This window comes from Lissotriton vulgaris, chromosome 7 (assembly GCF_964263255.1).
Source record: "Lissotriton vulgaris chromosome 7, aLisVul1.2, whole genome shotgun sequence".
Lineage (NCBI taxonomy): Eukaryota > Metazoa > Chordata > Amphibia > Caudata > Salamandridae > Lissotriton > Lissotriton vulgaris.
The window spans coordinates 1193994748-1194019485 of record NC_141695.1 but is presented as its reverse complement, the minus strand read 5'-3'; the positions used below and the strand labels follow the sequence as shown (position 1 = coordinate 1194019485).

Below are 24738 nucleotides of genomic sequence, written 5' to 3'. Positions count from 1 at the left end.
TACAAATATACTCTTGTTTGTCCGGCTTCCTCTCACAGATTGGATCCTATTTTGGGTCTGAGCTCTGCGCAGTGGACTTGGACGGTGACCAGGAGACAGACATCTTGCTAATTGCAGCTCCGCTGTACCATGAGGACCGGCACGGTGGGCGGGTCCACGTTTGTCCCTTGACACAGGTGAGTGGGTCCAGGGCAAGATTTTCTACTGTGAGGTGACACTGGTGCACAACATAACGGACTACATTTACAAGAGCTTAAGGAAACAACCATTATCTTGGTGATTGCACCTTTAATTACTGCTTTATCACCCTACTCTGTGAACAGAATTGAAAGGTGAGTCTTTTGATGCTAGATATATGGTCCATGGCCAATGTACCTGGGTGCATGTTCCCGCATGTCACTGGCAGGTCTGGTACTCATTAGGCCTGGGCAAAATGTTTATTAACATATTAAAATGTACAAAATTTGAGAATTTCACATGATATGTTTTTGCTGAATTTTTGGCCAACGCAGACATGTTCACGCAGAAAATCTCCCTTTAGAGTCGTTTTCTGGTCAAAAGAGTGTCTGCCTACTTACTATCTTGCATGATTTTTTTTTTTTTACACGAGGTATTCCTTTTTTTGTGAAATTTTTACTTTTCATATAATTGATCATGATTATGCGAAATTTTGAAGGAAAAAAGTTGAACTATTTTGAATAACTTTGAATAACTTTACTTAACGTTTTCAAATTCAATTAATGATTCTAATGCCCTCTTAAATGAATCTGCATTCTTTGTTCATTAGAAAGATAAATGGCCACTTTGGGGTAAAATAGACACAGACAAAGGAGCTCAGGGACGTCTAGTCTCACAAGACCCTGCACATACTCAGGTGATAGCATGATTCCAGAGATATAGGAGCGATGTGAGGAATTAGTAGGGCGAGTTCATATTTCCCCCTAAAGTTTTATCTGCAAGCCTGCAGCTCGACTGGGACCGATGTTAGTTATTTATCAGAACAGAAGGCTGGCTTTTTCTAAAGCTGACACGGTTCCTGTCTCCTTATGGCAGCCCGCCTTGTTCTGAATCTGACAGACCCCTCTTTGAGAAGTCACCAATCTTTTTCCTAACCATATTAGACTGACGCTGCCCTGCCTAGTACAGAAACTGATCATGCTCTGAAGTTTCCATAAAGCACTAGTCCTGGATCAGGACTGTCTCTCTCCTCATAGCGCTACGTAAATCTTCCTTATGGTTTATTACTGTAATCTTCGTTTATTACATTTTATAAAAAATATCTTTAATCAACTCGTAATTAAAATAAATCATGTGTTATTCTCTGTTCATCTTGTTTAATTTAAATCGTGGTGTTCTGCATCAGATGTGCATGAATGTGCATTAATGATTCCCAGTGCTTTTTAGTGTCCCTTTAATTCCCCAATACATTTCGGAGAACAGCAATACAATGTATAATCCTTAAAAACACTGATATACATCTAGTAATCAACAGAATCATGATTGCAGAAGAATCATAGCGCCTGGATACCCTCACAGGTGATTAGCCGTGCTGTACAAATCCTGAATGATTGATTTATTGAACAAAACATTCATGTCGTCATCAGGGATAAATGAATTTCAAACCATAACAAAGATTCCTATCTATTACGATGTATATGGTTTGCATTAACTCATGTTTTTACATATCAAACGGGTGGAATTCGTTGTACAGAGAATTAAGAAACGCCTCATAAATGTAACTTTTTCTAAATACATACATTACTGCAATGGTTCGTTAAGGTTAAACATGTAGCAGTCACTGAATAATGCTTCAATGAATATAACAGCTTTATCAAAATTTCTCAGTGTGACCCCGCACGTGGATGCTTAACATAAAAAAGAAAATAACTGAGAGAAAGGCTCCATGTTACTATGTAGGCATGAAAGATGAGGAACATTGCACTAACTTGTCCAAAACTCATAGTGGGTTATCACCTGGTCGCAGCGCGCTTGCTGCTTTTTGAGTAAAACGTTAATTGGAAAATTAGGGACTTGTCATTGTTGTGCTATGTATACCTCATGCCTCACTGTATGCGCCACTGCTTGCAGATTGGTTTCTTTATATCGTTATATATAAAACTGAAAAATAAAGGTTTAAAAAAAAAAGATGTAGGAAGTTGCATCTCTCCTAACGTCTCAAACACATGATAAAGTTAAACAAATGGTAAACTGAAAGCATCAGAGGTTTAGAGAGACTGAGTCACGTGCCTCTTGCCATTTTGTACAAAAGTAGAGCAACCATGTTTCTATTTCATGTAAGCGGATGGGTGCATGAAAATCAAAATAGGACTGACTCATGCCGAGGCTTCGATCACCATGTTTGACACAAAACCTCACTGTGTTGGGTGGGTGAGATCAGGGCACAAGTCCTTAAAAAAGAGGTGGGGGGACGCTCCAAGTTAGGTGGTCACCGCAAGTGACGTCACAACAGGAAGTGATGTCACGAAAGGTAGTCCCCTCTCATTACAGGGAGTCCTTCACTTTGACCCTCTGTCACACTGAGTCAGCCCGGCTGCCCTTTGTGACTTCTTAGCTTCACACATTTCAACAGCGACAGGCACCTCTCTGCTCTATTTTAATCAAAATGGATAGGACACTTGTAACCACTTTGCCAGGAGATATATGTTGAAAAACCCATGCATTAATGCATTATGCATTAGTGATCCAGAGGCCCCTTGGTGCTGTTTTAGAGCGCAAGTATTCTGTCATTATGATCCCATGAATGGCAGTCCTTATTTGTTCTTGTTTTTTCGCTGTGAGGCTCTCCCAATCATCAGTCTGAGCCAAAGCTTGGACCAAATCCGGATTTTGAAGTAACGGTTGTGCCGCTAGTATCTCACTAATATCGCTCTCTGTAAAACTCAAGCCACTTGTATCCTCCATAGTGAGTGTTCAGTAAATGTCTTGGTTTCTTGACAAAAGTCAGAAGAGGTTTCCCGCAGCTGCACGCTGCTTATAACATGTTTATCAAAGGGAGGGAAGAGGAATAACTGTCCTATTGGTTCCCCAGAACATATCAATTTTAATCAAAATGGATTAAACACCTCTCTGCTCTATCCTATGGGTTCAAAATTGCTGAGGCTTTTAAACCACAATTAGCACACGCAGACTTATAACTCTTGTATATTTACAGGTCGCGATCTCACCAACTGTAGCATGGTCGCATTTGTTGGTGTGTCTCCATCTCACGGGTTGTCCCTGAAGAGCTCCGGAGCCTCAGGCATCCAGCTCTTCTTCCAGGAAAAGAACAGTGAGGCAGGGGGGATGGCGCCACCCAGTAAAATAAGTGGGGGGACACCGTCCACCCACGTGGTACCCCGACTCGAGCCCTGGGTGAGATTGAAAATGTCCTAGTTAGGGTGAAGGAAAATGTCAATTCTATTAAGGACACAGAGGCGGAGATTATGCTTTGACTTGCTATAGTTTCTCACAGCAGCAAAACAAAAAACTACATATCCTATGTCAACAATGTAAAACCATGATACGTGAGTTGTTTAACCAATCACAATGATCATAACTGTATCTTTTTAACCAATTATAATGTCCACAACAGTATATAACGGGGCCTTATGCTCTGCTAGTTCTCTTTCTTTTTGCGAAAGGTAGCTGTAGAATCTCGTCACTGGGTTGTTGATGAACCTCATTGCTTCTCTTTGTCAGCTGAAAGAACAGAAAATAATGAACCTGCTGTTGATATTTGATATAGATGAGATAAAAAACATTTATGATAAAATCGTAACACTTAAGACTTAAGAATAGTCAAGCTCCTAAAAACTGGTACTTATGAAAGAATACTTGTGGTGATGCCGGTCGGGATCTGCTTCCTTTACAGAAGGGTTTCGTAATGAAAGGGTGGGATAATCTTTGCCTCCGTGTCCTTAATAGAATTGTAATTTTCCTTCATGGTAGCTTGGACATTTTTCATTCTATGTCAGAACCCGGAGGCCCGATTATGCTTCTTCAAAACTTACTTACTTCCACTGAGGCTAGCTGAGAGACTGGCTTGAAGTAGAACCTCTTAAACATGGAGCCAGAAGACCAATCTGCTGTTTGCAATATATCTTCCCATCGAATACCTAATCTGTACGCTTTTGATGATAGTGCACTTCTGGACAAATGAGTCCCAAACATGGAAATATCGATGCCGGCCTCTTGCATCAACAATCTTATTTATCTAGCTGTAGTGGGTGAGAAGATCGCTTGATGTGCTTTCGTAAATTGCGAACAGCAGTTGTTTCGCTCCTCTGGGTTGTAACTCCTGCGCCACACTCTCAAATTCTTAAAAACGCTGCACCACACACAACTTGAATGAATCTGGGAACGTGGGATACAATACCGACTGCGTATTAGTTTTTGTACGGTTGGAAATAGAAAACATAACTCCCTCTGGAGTAAAAGACCTACCTGTTAGATCCAAGGCATGGATGTCTGATACTGTTTGGTATGATATAAGGTATAATAACATAACCAATATGGCAAAGAGTCACTTCCTAGAGAGGTCATCATTATCGCATACCTCATAAATAATCGTTGCACTTTATTGACATCCCAGTTCTGAGTGTCCCTAGGTTTTGGAGGATTAGCCAGCCTGATAACTTTCATTAACTTGCATATTAAGGATTCATAAACAATTGGTTTACCTGCAATTGGAAGGTGTCCAGCTGAAATGGCAGAGCTGATGGTGGAGTATGCTCTACCTACCTCTCAACTCAGCCAAAAAATGTAAAACATGTACAACATCAGAGCCTATGGGATCAAAGTGTCGCTCCACACACCAGCTGCAGGCCATGTTGACTTGTATAGTTTATGAGTCACTGATGCCCAAGCTTGTGACATAAAAATGGAAGCCGAATCCCAAAAGGCCTGGCAAGTTACATTGTCACATGATATTCTTCAGGCCATCAAGGTCAGTAGATCTTCTTTGCTCACTGGATGGATTTTCCCTCCCGGTCCTTGTAAGATAACTTGAAATGTTTGCAGAACTACAGGACAGTCGATTGACATCTCGAGGAGAAGAAGGAACCAAGCCAGGGATCTCCACAGCGATCATCAGAATTAACTCCGCTCATTGATGATTGATGTCCGGCCTGAGTTACCACTCTGGTGATTATGATGAATGGAGAGAAGGCATAATTCAGTCCTTCGCACCAATCATGAAGAAAAGCATCTACTGCAGAGGTTTCTAAGTTTAGTCTCCTGCTGAAGAACTGAGGAACTTGTGCACTCAATCTCAAGACAAACAGATCCCTGATTGGCAAGCCTCATTTCTTGCAAAGAAGATAAAAGTTCGGAGGTAGAAGCCTCTAGTCGCTGGGGTCCACCAGAATACGTGAGTTCCGGTCTGCCACTGAGTTGGCAGTGCCCAGAAGGTGGATTGCTGATATCAAAATCTCGTTGTCCTGACAGTAGTGCCAAAAGTCCTTGGATATATCCACCAGAGTCCTCAATCTTGTGCTCCCTAGTTTGGTTACAAACTGTACCACTGAAATGTCCATTCTCAATGAAATAGAACACCTCACTCAATCAATTCACGAGCCTGCCAATCGCTAAGGAATCCACCAGCAGCTCAAGGCAATTTATATGTAGGTTGAGCCCCTCTTGGGACCAACATCCCCTTGTTGAGTCATTCTCCCAGCAGGTACCCCAGCCCCAGCGGCTGGCATGTGATTCAATCACCACATCGGGCCGATCCGCAAATCAGTCGGCCATTCCATGTCTCTGTCTGGTTCAGCCACCAGTTCATCTCCGTCCTGCCCTCTTCTGTCAAGGTTTCTTTCTCCTATAAGATACTCCTCTTTGAAGATGATAGCGCTTCAGCCATTGCAGTGCCTTGTAGTGCAACAGTACAGGAAAAATGGCTTAGATCAAGGAAGACAAAAGCTCCACTATCCATGCCAGCTAGCATAGGGAGATGCATTTGGATGATATAAAGGTGCTCAATCACTCAGAATTTGGTCATGGGGAGCTACAGGGTCACTGCCAGTGTATCGATTGTGAACCTGAGGAAATCCATCCTGTGCTTTGGCAGAAGGTCTGACTTGGTGTTGATGATAACGAAACCCAAGTCCTCCATTAATTGGACTGCCATCTGGGCTTGATGCATGAGTGTATCCCTGTCCTGGGCAATGTGAAATGTGTTTCCAAATAAATGTTAATCCTGCAGCCCTGCAGTCAGGCAACACTGGTCTGAGGAGCTTTGAAAAGCACCACTGGGCAGGCGACAAACCGGAGGGAAGGACCTTAAACTCCCATATTTGTGATCTCTAAAGGAATTGAACAAACCTTCAATGGGGTGGATAGATGGGGACCACCAGATAAGAATCTTTCAAGTCTAGCATGACCAGCCAGTCCTTTTTGTCTGAGGGGATCCCTCCATTCAACATGTTTCTCGCTTTTAGTACATTGACTGCGATTCTTCAGGACCTAATGAATAACTACTATCAACAAAACATGGCCTATAATAGTATGAGTTTAAGTACAGTACAAGACTTGCACTACCTGTTTGAAGCGAGAAACATGTTGACCACATGTTGACCACACCACTTGCACGCTAGTTCTGTCACGTTCCTTGGAAACCTTAGTTCCAGCAACCACAGACTATTTCTGATTTTACTTGCGGCAGAGGACCACCAGAATAAAATTGTTTTCCGGTAACTTGTGCCACATTTAATCCTCACCCACACTATCTATCCTGACCTGGCCCCTCACCCACACTTCACCCATAGGCAGTTGGATAAAAGATCTCTGATAAAGAGCCCCTCTTTGAGGTGAGCCCGTTGGGCATTGCATCGCCTGCCCAACGAGGAGCATTACCGATGATGAAGCATGACACTCGCAAGGGTGTGTGAGGCCATTATATCCAACTAATTGGATACCCAAGGGTAGTCCTCCATTGAGTACTATCCCTTCTACCTTAGTGACCGTTTCCTTTTCCTTCTCCTTTTCTCCAGGAACAGCTCAGTCATTTTTTTGTTCGCATACTTTGGGGCTCCGACTGTAGCTGGACCTTCCATTCTCTTTTCTTTGAATGGTAATCTTAGCCCTATTGGACCATAATTTGATCCATTTCTTCCCCTACCTGTTGTTAGATTTATAATTGATATAACACATCTTTTCCAGTCATTCAACCACCATTCAAATTAGCTTAACCGTGTCCAAAGTTCGAACAAGGACCAACTTGTTCCAACAATGAACATATCAACTTCCATTTAGAGCCGGAAAGAACATCTCCTCCCATGTGCGGTGTCCTGGGTCCATCAAAAAGGAGTGGAAGTAATCTCATTGGTCATAATCTTCAACCTGCTCCTGCATTGAGAAATTCCATCTCAGCTATGCTTCTGATAGTTTCCTGCAAACAAAAAACGGAAAGCCATAACCCCTGCTCCCTTGAGTTGTGCACTTGAGTAACTTTACAACATAGAGTGGGTAGAAACATAACAAAACAGTACAGCATATGATATCTTATAACATCATACCACAATTTCCCGATTACAACCATATGTTATCATGTCAGGGTGGGATAATTCTTGCTTCCCTGTCCTTAATAGAATTGAAAGCTAGATTTTTAAAAATTCTATGTATGGATTGAAGGCTCTGATTAGTCTTGTTCAAAGCTGTTTGAAGCTATGCTACAACCACTGATGCAACATCCACAATTGGTTTGCAAAAGAAATTTTTAAAAGTGGATTATGAGGACCAGTCTGCCACCCTCATAATGTCTTTCAGTCGGAAACCTAAGGCATATGACTTTAGTGCTGTTGCTCCCCTAGCTAAGTGGGCCCCAAATTCGAGACATCTATACCTGCTTCTGTTAAAAGCCAATGCATCCATCTGTCTAGCGTTGTCACTGCCACAGGTTACAAGGTTTTTGAAAAGCAATAAGCAATTGACCTCTCGAGTCCTTCCTCAGCTCACTAGTACATGCTACGTACTCCTTCAGACCGTCTACCACATACAAATTTGTGTTGTTCGGGAAGGCTAGATATGAAACCGATAAGGAATGGAACTATGAACATTTAGTAAAGCAAAGGAAACTCCTTTAGGAGCGAATACTCTACCTGAAAGGTCTAGAGAATTGACATTTGATACTGTCTTGCAGGAAATCAAACATAGCAACATCGTATGTTTAGCCGAGAGTTGCTGACATGATAAATATCTGTTGTCTGTCCATTATTGCAAAAACCCTGAGAACTACATTTACGTCCAATAAAGTTGAACACCTAGGTTGTGGCAGCTTTCACACCCTAATACCTCTCATGAGGTTGCATATCAAGGTATGTTCACCAATTGGTTTCCATTCAACTGACGTAAATAATTAATTTACTCTCTTAATTTCTATGCAGGTAAGTACTTAATCAATAATAACTCAGATCGGATGAAAAAAGACAGAGTCCGTGGTGTTAGAGTTTCTAAGGGTTTTATTCCTCATAAAGGAATGGTCGTGACCAGGATATCGGATTCTGAACACCACAGGGGTGTCAGAAGGGATAGATGAGCGCGCTACAGTTTATTAACAATACATAGCTTATATACTTAATTCACATCATAAGTAATAGTGCAGGAGGCGTAACAGTTGAGAGAAGACAAGATAACAGTATACACGTGGTACTAGTACGTAATCAAGAGGCGTGAACTAGGCGTGTGCTAGAAACGTCACTGATAGGTGACGCAAGTGGGTGGCACCAAGGGGTGGTGCTAAGCAGAAATGTGGAAATGTCAGCAGAAATCGGAAGCTTGGATGCGCGCGCAGCTGCATGACGTGTGATTGACGGGGTGCAGGGGACTTGACATTTACACTGACGGAAAGAGACAGAAGTCTGGCATGTCAGATCAACTTGTACTTCTATCATATCTGATATCTGATGTTTAGGAACCATATTATCTGGATGGAAAGGTCTCTAGGGCAGAAGCTATTCTATGCTAACTGTGGATGCGTGTATAAGCGCCTAAGTGTCTACATGAGAAGCGTGGGGCACGGGGCCTTCTATGGGAGCATGGTAACAGAGGCTATGAATTACTTGCACTGGGACAGGTCGGCCCTTTGGCTCTGCAGCTGGGGAGGATGTTTACTGAAGCTAGTAGACAGGAATGCATTCTCGAGGAGCGGAACAGATAACTCGAAGGTTATAGTCAGTCTTGGCAGAAAGCAGGCTGAGCTGAGCGCGAGGGGCCGCGCTGGAAGTAAGTCAGAGTTCACGGATACAGAGGTAGCCTGGGCAGAGGTTGTCAGAGTCAGAAGCCAGAAAAGAGGCTCGATGGCAGGAATGCAGGGCCTACTCTGTCGGAGCAGGAAAAACATGTAAAGTACACTACAAAAAGACGGTGGCATAGCATACTTAGGAACGGACTATATAATCCATTCAGGGTGGATCTGAAAGAGGACAAGTTAACGTTGGACGCAAATGTATTTGCGTCTTCATAGCTGGTACAGGAGGGAAGTTACATGCACTTTAAGCTGGTACATGGAGTTGGTGGGGTACGCGCTAGGGAACATAACATGACCAAAAAATTTATATTTCCTCATTCCCTCCTTGTTCCCTACGGACCCTTCATGATATATCGATCCTCATAAATCGATCAGTTTGTTCTTGTAACATCATTTGTTCTTCTTTCTTTCGTTTACGTTTTGAGAGAAAACTGGAATGTTCAATACAAGAGGTGGCACATAGTCCACAAATCGCTGGCCCACACTGTAGGCACAGGCAGCAACTGAATACTAGGACTAGGCCAATGCCTAGGAAGGATAGGATCTTCCATCCCCAAGCTGTTAACGTTGTCCAGAACCAACCGGACCAAGTCCAGGTGCCTGGATTCTGATGTATCTGATTTGCAATTTTATGGAGACGGGTGATAGCTTGATATACAGATGGTGCGTTTTGTGGTATGAAAACACAACAACTTGACCCGATGACCTTACAGGCTCCACCTCTATCTGCCAAGATGACGTCAATAACAAGACGGTTCTGAAGGACAACAACCCGCATGGCGGACTGCTCTTCTGTTAAGTTACCTAAGGCGGAGGCAGTTTCATTTACTACTGCTTCAAGTGTTCTAGTTAATCTACGTATTAATTTACTATTCTGAACAGGTCCTAAAAAGAAAAAGAATCCTTTATTAAAATCGGTGTACTGTTCCCATGCCGTTTCTGTGTAGTCGACAAGTGGGATATCTCTTCTGGGTCTATTCTTCACTAGATTGGTATTTCTATGGTAATCAGGGGGAGCTAGGAAAACAGGTGGCAGAAGGAATGCAATGTAACAGGTACCATCCCAATCTGGAGGTAAGCGTATGTATGCGGTATGACCACAAACAAAGTAAGAATGACTAATAGCTTTAAAGGACGATTTTCCATGATCACTGAATTCGACCACAGTAGTGCATTTACTATGGCCTAAGTGTACTGAACCTTTCTTCTTGATACACAATTCACCAGTAACTGGCAATACTGACATAATGGGTAGAATTGGCGTGTCTTCGGATTCAACAGTAAGAATCATAAGGCTAATTGTGTAATTACCTAATCCATATACTTCATTTTCTAGATCAGTTCCTGTTCTAGTGGGGAGTCCCTCCTTATCAGGGAAACAGACGTCGAGCAGGACTAAGTTCAGGTTTCCCCAAACCCAGCCCCCATCGAAAACAGCAATATCAGGATCTAAGGAATTAATTATTTTAAACCATGCTCCGCAAGAGCCATTGTGAGTGAATGGGTACGGAAAGAGGGGCAGAGCTCCCTTGTAATTCTGGTAGGGAGGGAGTCGGCCACATATCCAGCAATTTGTAGCATTGTTAGTTTGATGAGAATGGTGTAGCATACTAATGAATGTGTTGTTGCGCAGCGCAAGTCTGTAGGAAAGTTCATGTGGAGGTAACTCACTAAAAGTGTGTTCAGCAGATACATTATAAACAGATTGTTCACGCTTGAAAATAGGGTAGTAGATAGGTAAAACGATGCTAACAACAATAATTAAAATACTCAGAATAAACATGATTAATAGTGTCACTATACAGTGACTACGAAGTGATTTACAGTATGTACGTTTCTTGGCTTCTCTCTCTCTATCTCGATCTAGGGGATACATGTCAGAAACTATTTAACCGATTCACCTAGGGGAGGACTTAAACAATTAAACTGTCTGACTTGCTAGATCGGAGTTTCATGCGATACTCTTCTTGAGGAGTTTTTTCTCGTTCAGATTCTGTAAAGTCTTTTGGCTCGACACAGTCTTTGGTGGGGGTGGACGAGTCTCGATCAGGTTTCAGTCCAAAAAATGTTTTCACATGACTCGTGTGAACCCACCCCTTTCTTCCTTCGATTTTCACGGCCGTCCTCGTGGTGAGAAGAACGGTCTTCGGGGACTTCCAGCGGGGCTCCAACGGACTCTTTCTATCAAAATTGCGCACTAGTACAATGTCCCCAGGACGGACGTCGTGTGGCTTTACATCAGTGTTGTCAGGGAAGGCTGCGGCAACCTGTGAACGACATGATTGGAGTGCTGACATCAAGGAGGCAAGGTAATCTGTCAACATATTACAATCAACATCAGTAATCTTTTTCGGAATGGGCGTCCCCCACATATTCGGTGGTCTGCCAAAGACCACCTCGTACGGAGATAGCCCTGATCTCGAATGGGCGACCATTCTCATGTAGAATAGTGCCACTGGCAGGGCGACTATCCAGTCGACCCCTTTCTCCTGACATATTTTGGCAAGGCGGATCTTTAGTGTCTGGTTATGTCTTTCTACAAGGCCTGCGGCTTCGGGATGTCGGACACAATGGAACTTCCACTGGTATCCCAGTAATAAAGAAACTTCTTTCATTAATGCAGATGAGAATGGCTGACCGTTATCTGAGTACACGACACGAGGCAAGCCATATCGTGGGAAGAATTCACGAACCAGCTGCTTGGCAGTGGTCGGAGCAGTGTAATCTGGGACTGGGTATGCTTCGGTCCAGCGGGACAGAGCACAGACAACTACGAGAACATATTTAAATCCTCGACAACGGTCCATCTGGATATAATCCATCTGGAGGACTTCAAAAGGGTGATCGGGAGGATGGAATCCACCTTGCTCTACAGGGACACTTTTACCTGGATTGAACTGACAACAGATCATGCAAGTACGCACTTTCTGTTTCGCTGCTGCTCGTAAGTGTTTATTGTTCCAGAGATTTTGTAAACTGTCTAACATCGCTTTCTCTCCTAGGTGTGCTGGGCTATGTGCTGTATTTATCATGACTTGAACCATAGAGTCAGGGAGAAACCATGTAGATTTTCCCTTCGTCACCCAACCTTGATCCGTTTGGATCCCTCCTTGTTCAATCCATTTCTTTATTTCTTCTGGAGTAGCATGTGTCTGAATGTCGATAACATCTAGTGTGGGATCCCTGACTGTCATACAATGTGTCGGTCCTATTGTCTTTGTCGTATCAATTGTCTGAGTGTTAGTCAGTGCTGTATGTTTTGCTGTCTGGTCTGCCAGGTCGTTACCCTGGGAAACAGAATCTGTGACTTTAGTGTGTGTTTTACACTTCATGACGGATATTCCTGAAGGCAGATGTATTGCTTCTAACAATGCTTGAATGAGAGGGCCATGTTGGATCTTGGCACCATGAGAGGTCAGGAAACCTCGTTCTTGCCATAACATGCCGAAGTCGTGTACAACTCCGAACGCATAACGGGAATCAGTGTATATGTTAACATTTCTGTTCTTGGCTAGAATACAGGCTCGGGTCAGAGCGATGAGCTCGACCGCTTGAGCAGACAGTGTATCAATACGATGTGTTTCTTTAACTTCGGTTTCAGTGGTCACTGCATACGCGGCCACTAATTCTCCTGTACTTGTTCTCATACATGAACCATCCACATAAAGTGTCAGGAACATCTGTTAAATCTCGTCGGGGCTTTGTTACTGCATTAATGATCTCTATGCAATCATGCGGAGCTGGATCTGTCATAACTGTAGGTAACAGTGTTGCTGGGTTCAGGATACTGCAGCGTCTGATTTCTATGTGTGGCTGGAATAGTGTCAATTCGTAACCTGTCAGTCGTGCTATAGTCAAGTGTTGAGTCTGGGTTCTGTTTAAAAGAACCTCTACAGAGTGTGGAACTTGTACTGTTAACTGATGGCCTAAAACAATTGAATCGCTCTGTCTTATTGCTAACGCTGTTGCTGCTACTGACTTTAAACACGCAGGGAGTGCCTGGGCTACTGAATCCAATGTACTTGAAAAATAAGCGCAAGGCTTATGTGAACCTGCTTGATCTTGAGTGAGGACAGACAATGCTGTGCCGTCACGTTCTGTAACAAAAAGTGTAAACGGTTTGCTGTAACATGGTGTCGCTAAAACTGGTGCTTGGCATAATGCTTTCTTTAATTCCTCAAAGGCTTGTGTGTGTTCCTGAGTCCAAGGGAGGGCAATCGAAGTTGCTGCCTCCTGCGTCGTTAACTGAATGAGTGGTTTAGCTAAAAATGCATATTGAGGAATCCATTGTCTGCAGTACGAGGTGAGGCCTATAAAGGCCCGCACTTCCTTTTGTGTCTGTGGTCGTGGCATATTTACAATTAACTGAATGCGATCGGGAGTGAGCTGTCTCCCCACTTTGGACAGCAAGTGACCCAAGTATACAACTTGCTGAACACAGAATTGTAGCTTGGAAGGAGACACCTTGTGTCCCTTGTCGGCCAGGAAATGTAAAACTGTCAATGATGCTTGTTCACATTCGGGCTCACTTCGTGCGGTGATCAGTAGATCATCGACGTATTGCAGTAAAGCGGTGTTAACTGGCATTTGAATACAATCTAGTTGTCTTTTCAGTGCTTGACTATAGATGCTGGGGCTTTCTGTGAATCCTTGAGGTGCGCGGGAAAATTTGAAACTTCGTCCATTTAAACTGAATCCGAAGAGATATTGGCTCTCCGGATCAATAGGTACACTGAAGAAAGCGTTCTTGAGATCAATTACAGTAAAGAACGTTGCTTCTGAATCAATGGCAGTCAATAGGGAAGAGATATCGGGGACCACAGGGTACTGTGGTACAATACATTTGTTCAGTTCTCGAAGATCAATCACCAGCCGATATACTGGCGGTGCATTGGGGTCTGTTCGTTTAAGAATTGGAATGATGGGTGAATTACAGATATTAGAGTCGGTCTCTACGACCACTCCCTGGGCAATGAGCTCTTCAATGATTTTCAGTAAAGCCACTACAGCATCGGGTGGTAACTTGTATTGTCTGATTCTGGGTAGAACAACTCCTGTCTTGAGTGTAACACGGTACGGAGTGATATGCATACAACCTACGTCAGCTGGGCCTTTTGCCCATAGGTGATCTGGTACATTTTTCAATCTGACATCAAATTCTCGTAAAACATAATGACCCTTGAAATCCCGTAGAAAGAGTCTAATTCCCTCCGGGGAACAGCATATTATAGCTCCTAGAGCCTTCAGTGTTTTTATTCCTAACAGATTTTCTGGGCATGAGTTCGTAAGTAACAAATCTGTAACTCGTGATAATGGGCCCACAGCCAAAGGTACTGGTTCCGATACTTCATTTACAATAGGCTGTCCTGAAAACCCAAGGGAAACATTCTGCGAGCCTGAGAGGGGTGCCCCTGGGACTTCATTATGACTGATTGTGGTGCGGCTTGCCCCTGTGTCAATTAAAAACTTTCTGTCTTTTCCCAATACGTGACTGTGTACATAAGGACCTTCTTGTTCTACAGGAATTTCAATAAGAGGCAAACCACCTTCCCTCTCTAGGCTGTTTCATGTATATCGGGGGTAATCTGGATATGCAGATTGGGCATACTGGTACATCTGTTGTGAAACTTGTTGAGTCGCGGCAATGGGCTGTGGCTGTGGTACTGCTACTGTCTGTGCTGTATGGGATGGAGCATGCATAGGCTGTGTATTCTGCATTGGCTGTACATTTTGTGAGGTCTGTTGCTGGACCTGATCTTGTCTAGGCGGATGCGGTCTTTCTTTAGTTTTACCTGTTGAAATGTTATGTTTCAGGACTGGGCATTCATGTACGTAATGACCTGGCTGTTTACAGTAATTACATGTCCCCTTAACGGGAGCTGTAGTATGACTTGTCTGGGTCCCACCTTTTCTCTGACCGTCGGCTGGGACCGTCTGAGCTACTAACATTTTCATCTTAGTGTCTTTCATACGTTTCTGTTCCTGATCTTGTTCTTCTCTAATTCTGTTCTGATGATATTGTAACATTTGTAACATCTGGGATGGCGTATTTGCTTGCCAAGTGCTTTCAACTTTGTACACTCTATTTTTGACTAATGGTAGGGAGTTCTCGACTAGTTTTGATACAAAAAGGTGTGGATATGACTCGCTGCTTGGTTGTAGGCCACTATTTATAATGAAACATTTCTCGAATCTTGAATAGAAGTCACTAGTATCTTCATCATGTTTCTGTTTACAGGACGAGATGGCGTCCCAATCTTCCTTTCTAGTTGTCAATAATCTTGGCAAAACCTGTACTATTAATCTGGGTAATGCTTTAGTCTTGTCCCCAAGGCCTAACCCTGGGACCCGTTTGCTTTCTTCGTCTTCTATTTCTGCCCATGCAATCTTTGTGTCCCCCACCTCCCATTCTTTTTCCTTTAATTTCTCGTAAATGCCCGTGGGCAACAGTACCTTCAACATTTTCATGATATCATCATACGTGTAATCCCCCATTAACAACATGTCTTTAAGCTCTCTGTGAAAACCTGCAGGGTCTTTATCATGACACGGAACTAGTTTCTTCATTTCTAACAGTTCTAACTTAGTTAGTGGCGTGTGCACATATACACGTTTCAAGGTGTGATCCGTACCCATAACTGGGTGTACTTCTCGTAAGGGGTTCTGACTTTCAATGCCACTACCGCATTGCATGTGGTACATTTTCCTTTCTGGAGGTGGGGCCGGAACATATTCGGAGCTTATGAAGGTGTTATATTTATGTCGTTGTTCTAGAATTATTTGTATCAACTTGGTACTGAAACCTCTCCATCTATCCATAAGTAGTGCTTCTAATGTTTCGTGTAAGGGACCTGGATCGGAATGATGGTTCCTGTACTTGATGAGGAGGTGCTGAATCATGTATACACCTGCTAATTTCTGCTCGTCTGGGGAGAGGTTCAAGAATGTCTGCGCTAACGTATCATCATTATATATGTCTGGATTCTCGGCCCATAACACGGCTGACCGAGCTAGTTCCTGTTCATCCATAGAATTCAGTACATGGTACCCCATTCGGTCTCGAAGCCTTTTATCAGTTTCCTGGAACTGATGTTCAGAAGAATTCGGGTTTGTTAAAGCAGAGAGAAAAACTCTCTTGTTTTCCGGACGGATGCCTTTCCTAAGGTAGTTTCCCTTACCTACATACGCTATAGTATCTGTAGTCCTTCCTGGTTCTTCAGGTTCTTCTTCCTCCTCGGAGGAAGCTTTGTCATTCCCTTTCTGGTGTACCGTTATCACTGCTTTTCTAATTTTCTTGTACATACTGGCTATGCAAGCCCCCCTGTCATGTTTTCCATCGGCTATATTTTGACCCCACTTGTTCAGTGCATCTAATTCACTCTGATCTGTTTCAGGCCTGTCTCGTTCTCTTATTAGTGGGGAGACTGGAACGTGAGAGGACTCTGCGTGTCCCTGAAATTGAATCTGCGTGTTAATGGCGGGGTCCGAAGACCCGCAGTCGCACCTCCTGACGCGGATGCTTGGGCATTATCTCCCTGCGGAGTCTGGATCTGAACTTGAATTTGTCGTTTAGTAAGATCAGGTCGGAGTGGTTTCGGCAGGTCAGTTTTTAGTGCGGGAAGTGGCGGAGCTGGCGGAACGGGGGAGGTCTGTCGCGGTACTGGCGGAACATGATCTGGGGGCATAGTGCCACCCCGTCCCTGTCAGTAGGCAGGGCACGAACAGGCAAATTGGTGTAAGCTGGTGCTACATCCTCTAGATAAGAATTTAGGAATATGTCTTTAGTAGTCTTATGCATTACTTTAGTTGGAACTAATGGTGGTGGTAAGTTTTTCGGTATTTCTGATAGGGCCTCAGATGTGCCCTCGGCTGCAAGATACATACCGTTTACAAGATTGTTTCGGGCACGGTCTATTTGTTCTGTTTTTACTCGGATCCCTTCAATAACTAATTCGTTTTCTTGGGCCTTTTCTGATTCTTTAAGTCTGTCTTCTCTACGGAGTGCTTTCTCAGCACGCTTATGTGATTCCTTACGCCAAAATTCTATGGCGTCTTTCTGAGATTGTCTAGCTTTCTTTTTCCATAATACTTCTTCTACCTTCATGATGCACTCGGCATCCCATGTTCCGGTAACAGGCCACCTGTGTCTTTCGTCTAGGTGCTTGGTGTAATCGGCCCATAAGTCCAGATACAATATGGCATCTATGCCATGTTTATGATACATAAAGTTACCTGGAGTGTCCCTAGGGGGAATAGGAATTTCTTCCTCCAGTATCCCTTTCCTAGTTCCTATCTGCTTTAACTTGTTGAAAAACGGCATTTTGCTTACTTATCACTGAATACTCAATCCTTACTACTTAATACTGGTTACAGCTACCTTATACAAGAAACACAAAAATGCACATTAAACGGTCACATTCATACCACGACATTAATCACATAAGAAGACATTTAGAGACATAGATGACTACCCCCTATACTGGATGTACTGCTCAACAGTACAGATACACTGGTGTAACAGTGCAGAAATTCGGAATACTAGATATACTGCTAAACAGTACAGATACACTGCCTAAAAACAGTGCAGACCGGACTTGTGTACCCAAACCCGTCTAGATACGTCCCAGCAATGGTACTCACCGGGAAGCACGGAAACAGAAGGCCTCGGAAAACTTGACTGGACTCGACTCGGTACTTCGGAAAACTTCGGAAAACTTCGGAAACCTGGTGGGCCTCTTGACACCTCGGACCTTGCTTCTTTCGGCTAGGCTCTGGTCGGGATCCTCCGCACTCCTCACCGCCTCGTCTGGGCACTGATCGCAGTCTTCGTCACCTCCGTGGGCCAGAGGGAGATGCAGGAAATCCTGCCAGTACGCGTAGGTTCCGTCTAACTGATGGCAGGGGACAGAGCTTGCAACGCACCAACCGGCGCGTGAGGTGGGGGAGGGGTCCCTGTTCGGGCGCCAAAATGACGTAAATAATTAATTTACTCTCTTAATTTCTATGCAGGTAAGTACTTAATCAATAATAACTCAGATCGGATGAAAAAAGACAGAGTCCGTGGTGTTAGAGTTTCTAAGGGTTTTATTCCTCATAAAGGAATGGTCGTGACCAGGATATCGGATTCTGAACACCACAGGGGTGTCAGAAGGGATAGATGAGCGCGCTACAGTTTATTAACAATACATAGCTTATATACTTAATTCACATCATAAGTAATAGTGCAGGAGGCGTAACAGTTGAGAGAAGACAAGATAACAGTATACACGTGGTACTAGTACGTAATCAAGAGGCGTGAACTAGGCGTGTGCTAGAAACGTCACTGATAGGTGACGCAAGTGGGTGGCACCAAGGGGTGGTGCTAAGCAGAAATGTGGAAATGTCAGCAGAAATCGGAAGCTTGGATGCGCGCGCAGCTGCATGACGTGTGATTGACGGGGTGCAGGGGACTTGACATTTACACTGACGGAAAGAGACAGAAGTCTGGCATGTCAGATCAACTTGTACTTCTATCATATCTGATATCTGATGTTTAGGAACCATATTATCTGGATGGAAAGGTCTCTAGGGCAGAAGCTATTCTATGCTAACTGTGGATGCGTGTATAAGCGCCTAAGTGTCTACATGAGAAGCGTGGGGCACGGGGCCTTCTATGGGAGCATGGTAACAGAGGCTATGAATTACTTGCACTGGGACAGGTCGGCCCTTTGGCTCTGCAGCTGGGGAGGATGTTTACTGAAGCTAGTAGACAGGAATGCATTCTCGAGGAGCGGAACAGATAACTCGAAGGTTATAGTCAGTCTTGGCAGAAAGCAGGCTGAGCTGAGCGCGAGGGGCCGCGCTGGAAGTAAGTCAGAGTTCACGGATACAGAGGTAGCCTGGGCAGAGGTTGTCAGAGTCAGAAGCCAGAAAAGAGGCTCGATGGCAGGAATGCAGGGCCTACTCTGTCGGAGCAGGAAAAACATGTAAAGTACACTACAAAAAGACGGTGGCATAGCATACTTAGGAACGGACTATATAATCCATTCAGGGTGGATCTGAAAGAGGACAAGTTAACGTTGGACGCAAATGTATTTGCGTCTTCATAGCTGGTACAGGAGGGAAGTTACATGCACTTTAAGCTGGTACATGGAGTTGGTGGGGTACGCGCTAGGGAACATAACATGACCAAAAAATTTATATTTCCTCACAACCATAAGGTGCCCTTCAGATATTGCTGATTTGAAGTTATTTATCGATCTCTAAGCCACCCTAAAATCTGTCAAGACTGATAAGAAATTAATCGCCAGACAGCAGTCTGCTCTACACGATCAGCACTTCGTTTGTTACACCAATCACACCATCTCCTCCATGCCGAAGCATAGCGTTTAAGGGTATTTGCATACCAGGCTTGCTTGGTGTAGAAAGGAGCTTGATGCGAAACGCTTGGCAAACTCCATCTGTCCCTGAAACTTTCCACGCCACCAACATGATTTGCCCTGACAGGATCAACAGATGAGGAAGGCCCACTGGGTCCAAAAATAGATTATGACAAACTGGGATTTATTTTGGTAGAAATTCTAGAACCACAGGGAACCATGACTGTGTCTTCCCCATCGGAGTCACTAGAACGATCTCTGCTGTCATGACATGAGATAGGACTCTGGGGATCATTATGAAATGGGGAAATGCATATCCCTGGAATTGAGACCAATCCTAGGGAAAAGTGTGGCATCCGTCGCCTGCTCCCTCGGATCCGGGCACCAACTGAAGAATATAAGGTAAATGACAATTGACCCGGAATTAAAATAGGTCCACTTTGCAGGGACCCCAAAGGCTGTTGAGGGAATTTAAGATCTTTGGGTGAAGCTTCCAGTCACTTTTGTCCATGAGATAACAAGAATGCCAATCTGCTATTTTATTCTTCTGATGTGGAAACTATTCTGCGGTGACTGAAATTCGATGTAGAAGGCAAAAAGGCAAAACATCCTTACCCATCACAATAAACTGGATTTGGTTTTGCCCAGTTTGTTGACATATCACACTGCTGATAAGGTGTCCATCTTCCCCAGGATGCAATAGTTTATCTTCGAGAGGAATAGACTTATGATTGCAAAAGAACCCACCAGAAGCTCTAGAGAATTTATGTGGTGATTTAGCTCTGACTTCGACCATCGACTCCCTGTGGAGACTGGGTCACATCTCACTCCCCAGGCCCATCTGCTGGCATTCAATTTCATAATGATGGGGAGTTGCCAAAAATCCAGGAATCCATGTGGTCTAGCCACCATGCCATCTCTGTCTTGGCTTCCTCTGACAAGCTGATTTGATCTGCATACAAATTCCTTTCGGCAGATGTCGAATCTTCAACCTCTGTAGGGCTCTGAAGTGGCCCAGTAAAGATAGCCTGTATCGAAGATGCCTGAAGGCCCACAATCCCGGCTAATGAGCAACATAGAACTTGATGGGAAGAGAAAAGCAGACAAGAGAGATAGCTAGAAAAAGCTTGCACTCGTGTGGAGTGCTTAACCAGAAAAAAAAGTAGTTCCCTGAGGCTGAGCTATGGTAGGGCACAAGTATGGAGGGTATGCTCCATGGGAGGGACAACCATAAGATGGACAAGGAAGTCATCGAATAAGAAACAAGCAAATAAGAGTGACATTAAAGACAACCAATGTAATAAATAAGCAGCTATAAACCAACTAAAGGATCTTGAAAATCTGACAATGGCTTTTTGGACAGCCAGGCAATGCTGGTAGGCTAAACCTAAGAAGCAGGCTTGGCCTTCTTTTGTGATACATTTATGATGAGGCAGGTAACATTAGTAGTAACTATGTGATACCTTGAATTGAAGCTGCATTGTGAATGTTTTGCAGGACTTTGTTTTTATTTTAAAGAAGGTGCTCACACAACAGACAGCATACCTGTCAACTAGTTATCTCTCAAATGAGGGCATATTTACACGTTAGCGAGATCGATTCTATTAAATTGGGCGGAGAGAAATGCATGTTTGAGGCTGATGCAGGTTTGCAAAGAGAGTGACCTAGCTGAATTCTATGAGGCAGGTCATCTTTTAGGATGGTATTTATTATTCAAAAGAAGGCACACCTTCTAAATGAGGGTGAGTTGACATGCATTAGAGAGGGGCCCCATTAGACCTTAGTGACTGTGCTCCACAAAAATCACTTGAAAGGCCTATTGGAAAAGTGTTTTGGTAGTGGTAAAGGGGTCTTTACCTTTCTCTCAGTGCAAAGTCCTGTCTCTGAATATAATCATACAGCAACAAATGATAGACGGGATGCCGAGCATTTCATCTCTCATCTTTTTTTGTCTGAATAAAATCCTCTCTAGCTTAATTTCTGCTTATGTTTTACTCCCTGATAGACAAAAGTCTTGTATATTCTCTGAATAAAAGGTAATTTCAGATGTGTATGTATATCCTCACCAGGTTATACTTGTTTGGTCTGATAATGAGTATGTAAAATCTTCTTTTTCCTTCCTAGTGAATGTGATAATCACTTAGGCTTGCTGTTTGATGAGGGATGAGGTGGGCTTACACTGCAGATGAGATTTCATGAGCAGACTTCACAATTGTTCAACTTCTCTTCCAGGACATGGTCTCTTGTCGCTCTTTTCTGCGTGGTGAAGTGGGACATCCCTTTGCCCGGTTTGGTGTCGCAATAGCTACACTGGCAGACCTAAACGGAGATGGGTTCACGGACATTGCCATTGGGGCTCCTCTGGAGAATGAGAGCAAGGGTGCGGTGTACATATTTCATGGTCGGAAGGGAGGTGTTGATCCCTCCTACAGCCAGGTAAGGGGGATGATGGTATAGAAGATGTCATATAGGGACTGGGGTTTTTGTCTTGCCTGAGGGAAGCAGGTTTGAGAAGCCATCTTGTTCAAGTAGGAAATGCAGTGGCACAAACTATGTTTTTGTCCTGCTAAGCTGTGCTATCATTTAATGGTGGACTGTCGAACATCTCAGCATTGATTATCGCCTGTGATGAATATTCTCAAGGTAATGCAGGATCTGTAGACCTTGAGTGCTTCCGCTGGTCCTCTGGGTGACTGACATTTCTGAAATTCAGTGCTCTGCCTTCATCTAGTAGGCATGCACCTCACTTAGAAGCTTAAACCACAAGCTTCAAAATCTCCTCTCTGTCTGGGCAAGTCCCCATTTGTGAGGGCCAGTGGCGTTGACGGTACGCAGTTTTAAGTTTCCAGAATAGAACCAAGACTTCTCTCCTATGTTTAATGGAGATGATGCTGGTACGTGGCATGCTTTTTTGAACCCCCTCTCTCCTTACAATTACTTTGTCTGATAAGGAAATACTGAGTGGTGTTTCTGTGCAACATAACACTGACCTCGCTCTTCCTCTGCTTTTTCTCTTCTTATATGGACGCATGGTTACTGGCAGAGAATCAGTGGCTCACCAGGTCTGAAATTCTTTGGCCAGTCCCTACATGGGATCATGGACCTTGATGGAGATAGACTGACAGACATCACCGTGGGAGCTAGTGGACAAGTGGTCATTCTAAGGTAAGACCCTTTGTGTGCCTCCAGCAGTGGGTGATTTAGGCGGATGGGTGGTTGAGGATTTCTATAGGTGGAATACCGCAAACTCAGTGAAGTAGCTTCGGTAGGGAGTATGAGAAAATATCCCCTTTTGCATGGTCACTTTCATGTTTGCTGAATTTGAGTGCTATCTTTATTGGACTGTGAACACTGGGACACTACTGTCCAGTGCCCAGTGTATGTGCTCTGATCCCTAAAACATGCAGATATTGGCTTATCCTGGATTGGCATATTTAACTCTAATGGAATGCCATAGAAACTACACCCATGACATGGAAAGTTAAATGTCAGCTGTACACTGCAGCACGTATTGTGCCATCCACTAGTATGACAAGGAAGACATGGCTTGAATAAAAGAATAAAGCGCTTTAGGGGCTTTGTCTTCTTAGATCCACTCAATGTATTACAAAAGAAAAGGAGCAGTCAGTTCTCTGGTCAATTTCATGTTTAGAGATACAATAAGGCAATACATGATTACTTGGCACATAGGATGTGGTACTTTGTAGTTTATACACTTATTTCTGGAATTAATAGTTGTCATTTTTCAAGTTCCATTTTATTCATCAAAAACTGTGGAGTTAAAACAATAAAATATTGCTGTGGTGCAGGTTCATATTTCTTTAATTGAGTAATTAAAAACATTCCACACTTTGCAGATAGAATCGGGCAGTAAAATACAATTTGAGAAACTCTTTACTTGTGATAGTTGCAAAACCTACATGTTAGTGAGGTCCTCTTAATTTCCCATACTCATTTGATTTCTCCTATATCAAAAGAGACCAGATCGAAGTCGCAAATATTTTTTCCTTCAAGGCCAAAAATAGATGCAGCATGGTATGCGCAGAAGTAATTTGTTGTGTAGTTTTCTTTTACTGAAAAGGAGCAGGGGAGGTGGGTGACATTTGAAATTGGTGGGGCGCAAAGGGATTTGCATACTGCACCGTAGCGAGCGAGCGTAGCAAGCGAGCCCGAACCCCAAAAGGGGTGTTTGGGGGTTACCCCCCCCAAGAAAATTTTGAAAAAAAAGAAGAAAAATCGTGCATTTTCAAGCAAATTTGAGAATTTGAGAAAGCAGGAAGGTTAATAAAGCAATTGTGAAAGTGCAGTTATTACATTAATAGATGACATAACATAGGTAGCTGCTTATTCAGTATAACCACAGAGCTTCATGCATTCCGTCCTATTACGCTCAGGTGCTGAATTAAGACTATAAGACTTTCATGAAAATCTCAGCTCTAAGAGTAGAAGAAGTTGCACAGCAGTTGGGAAACAGCCTTCACAATGCATTGGGAACCACGCACCAACATACAGTTTTACTGCGCACAAACGATAATGTGTCGAAATGTCATCAACTACTGTAATGATGTGTTTTGATCATATTCCAATATTTGTTTTCATCCCAGTTCAGAATTACAAAGAAAATGTGCTTCAATTGTACTTTCCTAATTCCGATATAACATCAGCACAGATAATGTTTGTTGGGTGCAAGAAAAAAATAACATCCTACACCCTCTAGTCTCATATGGGCACTGTGCAGGATTGTCACATAAAAACATTTCTATCACTTTGAAGTCAGAGTAAGAAATTAAACACCAAACTCCCTTGGAAGACAGAGAGTGACATTTGAGCTCTGTCTTCAATGCACAGCAAACGTGACCAGATAAGATTTAAAGGCCTGTTTACAGAGAGGCAGGACTTGGAAGGATCCAGTAAACAAGTGATGGGTTGAATTAGCTAAAAATGTATAATAACATGCCAAGTTGCCCCTAACTGATGCACACTGCTAATTCCGCTGTTTGGCTGATGCTCAATAAAGGGTGATTACCTCCCACCACCTTCCCAATTATAGATTATAGCACGCTGCATACACTTGATTGACTAAGGTTTTGTTGAGTGTGGAGGCTTGAGGTTTCATGCTGTGAACTGCACAAAGTA

At 43.4% G+C, this 24738-nt stretch overlaps 1 protein-coding gene across 1 annotated transcript in view; it reads left to right on the top strand.

The window, feature by feature from the left end:
- Positions 1-24738, top strand: part of LOC147703147 (integrin alpha-L-like) — a 546902-nt gene that overhangs the window by 369054 nt on the left and 153110 nt on the right. The window contains exons 13-15 of the mRNA XM_086931681.1: positions 39-176; positions 21835-22038; positions 22646-22767. Coding sequence (XP_086787807.1) covers positions 39-176; positions 21835-22038; positions 22646-22767 — 464 coding nt within the window. The remainder of the gene's footprint in view (positions 1-38; positions 177-21834; positions 22039-22645; positions 22768-24738) is intronic.